The sequence below is a fragment of the Tupaia chinensis genome, unplaced genomic scaffold, assembly GCF_000334495.1.
Source record: "Tupaia chinensis unplaced genomic scaffold, TupChi_1.0 Scaffold000232_1, whole genome shotgun sequence".
Taxonomy (NCBI): domain Eukaryota; kingdom Metazoa; phylum Chordata; class Mammalia; order Scandentia; family Tupaiidae; genus Tupaia; species Tupaia belangeri.
This window is the reverse complement of record NW_006159708.1, coordinates 1359178-1360792: the sequence shown is the minus strand read 5'-3', so window position 1 is coordinate 1360792 and position 1615 is coordinate 1359178. Positions and strand designations below refer to the sequence as shown.

The following is a 1615-nucleotide window of genomic DNA, read 5'->3' as shown; positions in this document are numbered from 1 at the left end:
GAAAGATTATGAAAAAGAGTGGAAGTACATCAGAAATGACAATTTAGGGCTATTGAAAAGGGGATCAGTAGGAAGAAAGGCTAAGAAATGTTTTAAAATTTGATTATTTGTAAAATGATGTTTTAACTACATTGTCTAAACAATGGTGATGTCCTTTTCTAAGCAAATACAAATAAACACTAAATGCAAATTTGAACTGTGCATTGCTGTCTTTATAAGAGCATTTTCTTTTAATTTGTTGCTGTTTTGGTGCTGCAGAGTAAAGGAGTTTGGAATTAGTCCATCAGACATTCCCTTCTCACAGGGTAGTGGCAGTCGCCCTGATCTCTCTCCTTCTTATGAGTATGACGACTTTTCTCCTTCGATTACCAGGTCTACTTCATTCTATACATAAGATGTTTATTTTAATAGTTTCTTTTGAATTTTGCTATGTATGAACATTTCATTTACTTTTTTTGTCCTGAGCCATTTTATATTTTATTTTCATTTCATTTGGCAGGTGGTGGTTGCACTGCATGATCTGCATTTTTATGTCCTATTAATTTATTTGTTTTAAGATGTTGACTTAGAATTCAGGCTTCCTATTTCCCCTCTTTGTTTAAAGATGATGTCATTTTTGAATATTTACCACTAAAAGATAAATTACCTTGGTTAGAAAGGAAGAGTGTACCTTTATTTCATATGATCTTAGCAAATTTCCTTGTCTATAGATAATAAGGATTAGAAAGTGTACCCTCTTCCAAATGTGAAAATTTAAGTGTGATGAGTAAACATTTTTAGATAGAACTGAACATTTTTATCATCTTTATACATTAAAAATAAAATTATTTCACATCTAGCTATTTTAATCATATATTACAACTACCAGAAATCTGCAAAATGTATCAAATCTTGTTTTCAGCAATGATCTGTCCAAATGTCATTTTAAACATTTTTCTATGCGTATAATTCAATTACAACAAAAATTTCCTGTTTTCTTTGAAATACTAAATCTACATAATTTACTGAGTCTCATTTATTATGAATAATAATTATATTTGAAGTAATTGTAAAGTTTCTTAAATAAATTCCTAAAATTAGGCTACCAAACAACCTTTTAGTGTTTTCACAAGATTCCAGATAAATTTGACCTGTAAAGGTGACATCATCAATTTTAGTGTGTTAATTGCATTGCCTTTATATTGACTAGGTTGGTGTTTTGTTTTTTGGTTCCTCTGGATGAGTCTTTAATTTTAGATACTTCTTATGTGTTTTAGGGTAAAAGAATTGACTGTAGATCCCACTGCTGCTGGTGATGTCCGTCCAATAATGCACCACCCACCAAACCAGATTGATGACTTAGAGACACAGTGGGGTGTGGGGAGTTCTCCTCAGAGAGATGATCTAAAACTTCTTTGTGAACAAAATGTGAGTAATTTCAGATAGTTGTAATTGATCCAATATTAGTCCATTCCATTAGTAGCAAAACTTAATAAAAGCTGTCAGCTAAATATGGGATCAAACTATAGCTTGTGGGCCAGTCTTCTGGTCTTACAAATATAGTTTATTGCAACACAGCCATGCTTTATCATTTATAGGGTGTCTGGCTGCTTTCTTTCTTTATTTCTTTCTTTTT

At 31.5% G+C, this 1615-nt stretch overlaps 1 protein-coding gene across 5 annotated transcripts in view; it reads left to right on the top strand.

Moving 5' to 3' along the window:
• Window positions 1-1615, top strand: part of KIF2A (kinesin family member 2A) — a 44430-nt gene that overhangs the window by 25416 nt on the left and 17399 nt on the right. For 3 of the 5 annotated variants that reach the window (XM_006148324.3, XM_006148322.3, XM_006148321.3), the window contains 2 exons: window positions 259-372; window positions 1257-1407. In XM_006148324.3, the coding sequence (XP_006148386.1) occupies window positions 259-372; window positions 1257-1407 (265 nt within the window). The remainder of the gene's footprint in view (window positions 1-258; window positions 373-1256; window positions 1408-1615) is intronic. The other 2 variants (XM_006148325.3, XM_006148323.3) reach the window with 1 other exon arrangement.